Here is a 1,098-nt window from a genome sequence, read left to right as displayed (position 1 = left end):
TGCGAGGGTTAGAAGGCTGCAAAAGGTGCCTGTTAAGCAGCGATGTTAAACCGTTTTTGTATGGGTCTGCAGCTTTCAATATGCATGGTGTGGGGGGTGGGGGGGGTGGGGGGGGGGGGGGGGGCTCGTTAACCTGGATTCTGATGTTTTAAAGTGTTGTTGTTTGTCTCCCTGTGATTCACGTTGGTTGGAGTCATTGTTACTCTTGTTATTTATGTATTTGACATCGACCCCGTTCGACTCTTTGGTCAACTGTTGTTTTTAAATGTGCCTTAGACGTAAAACTGACACTGACATTGCGTGCTGTGTGTTTTCCGTGCAGAGTCCTACCATCGTCATGTTCACCACCATCGCCGGTCTGACGGGCGTGGTCATCACGCTGGCCCTCATCCTCATCATCACTTCATCCATGGAGGTGATCCGCAGGTCCTACTTCGAGGTCTTCTGGTACACACACCACCTCTTCGTCATCTTCTTCATCGGCCTGGTGTTCCACGGCTTTGGGTGAGAAGGCACAAAAACTACATGTAACATTCAGTCAGACCAAGATACACATGATTGAGTGTAAGAAGCACCGAGATGACGTGTGAAGGTACAGTTACTAGCAGCCAGGGCTGAAATCATAACCCGACTACGTGCCAAATGCGGGTCAAACTGCCAATCTACTGCCAGTAGGCAGGTAGCCAATGACAATTAAGTGATTCATTAGTTGTTTTTTGCTGCCGTTCTTTCACATTTCAACCAAATCCACCATTTCCTTGGATTTGGGCTCAAAAATGGGAAAATGAGATAGATATATGTTCTGAGGATTCACTGATCTATTGGCAGAATATCCTATTGACCGATGTTCTCCTTGTTGACTATCGGCAAATAAGACAGCGTTCACCAACCGTTGGATTTTGTTAACTTGACAGCCCTTACACGTGTATTAGTAAGTAAAAGTAAGTAAGTAAACTTTATAACGCAGCTTTCACAGACAAGAAGGGTCACAAAGTGCTTCACAGTAAAAATAAAACAGCAACCCATAAAATACTGAGCCATACTGCCGGTTAAAAGCTTGTCTAAAAAGAAGCGTCTTGAGGTGTTTTTTAAAAGTTT

At 44.9% G+C, this 1,098-nt stretch overlaps 1 protein-coding gene across 2 annotated transcripts in view; it reads left to right on the top strand.

The window, feature by feature from the left end:
- Positions 1-1,098, top strand: part of cybb (cytochrome b-245, beta polypeptide (chronic granulomatous disease)) — a 21,139-nt gene that overhangs the window by 10,998 nt on the left and 9,043 nt on the right. For both annotated transcript variants that reach the window (XM_032505960.1, XM_032505959.1), the window contains exon 7: positions 323-504. In XM_032505960.1, the coding sequence (XP_032361851.1) occupies positions 323-504 (182 nt within the window). The remainder of the gene's footprint in view (positions 1-322; positions 505-1,098) is intronic.

This window comes from Etheostoma spectabile, chromosome 24 (assembly GCF_008692095.1).
Source record: "Etheostoma spectabile isolate EspeVRDwgs_2016 chromosome 24, UIUC_Espe_1.0, whole genome shotgun sequence".
NCBI lineage: Eukaryota > Metazoa > Chordata > Actinopteri > Perciformes > Percidae > Etheostoma > Etheostoma spectabile.
This window is presented reverse-complemented; position numbering and strand designations above follow the sequence as displayed.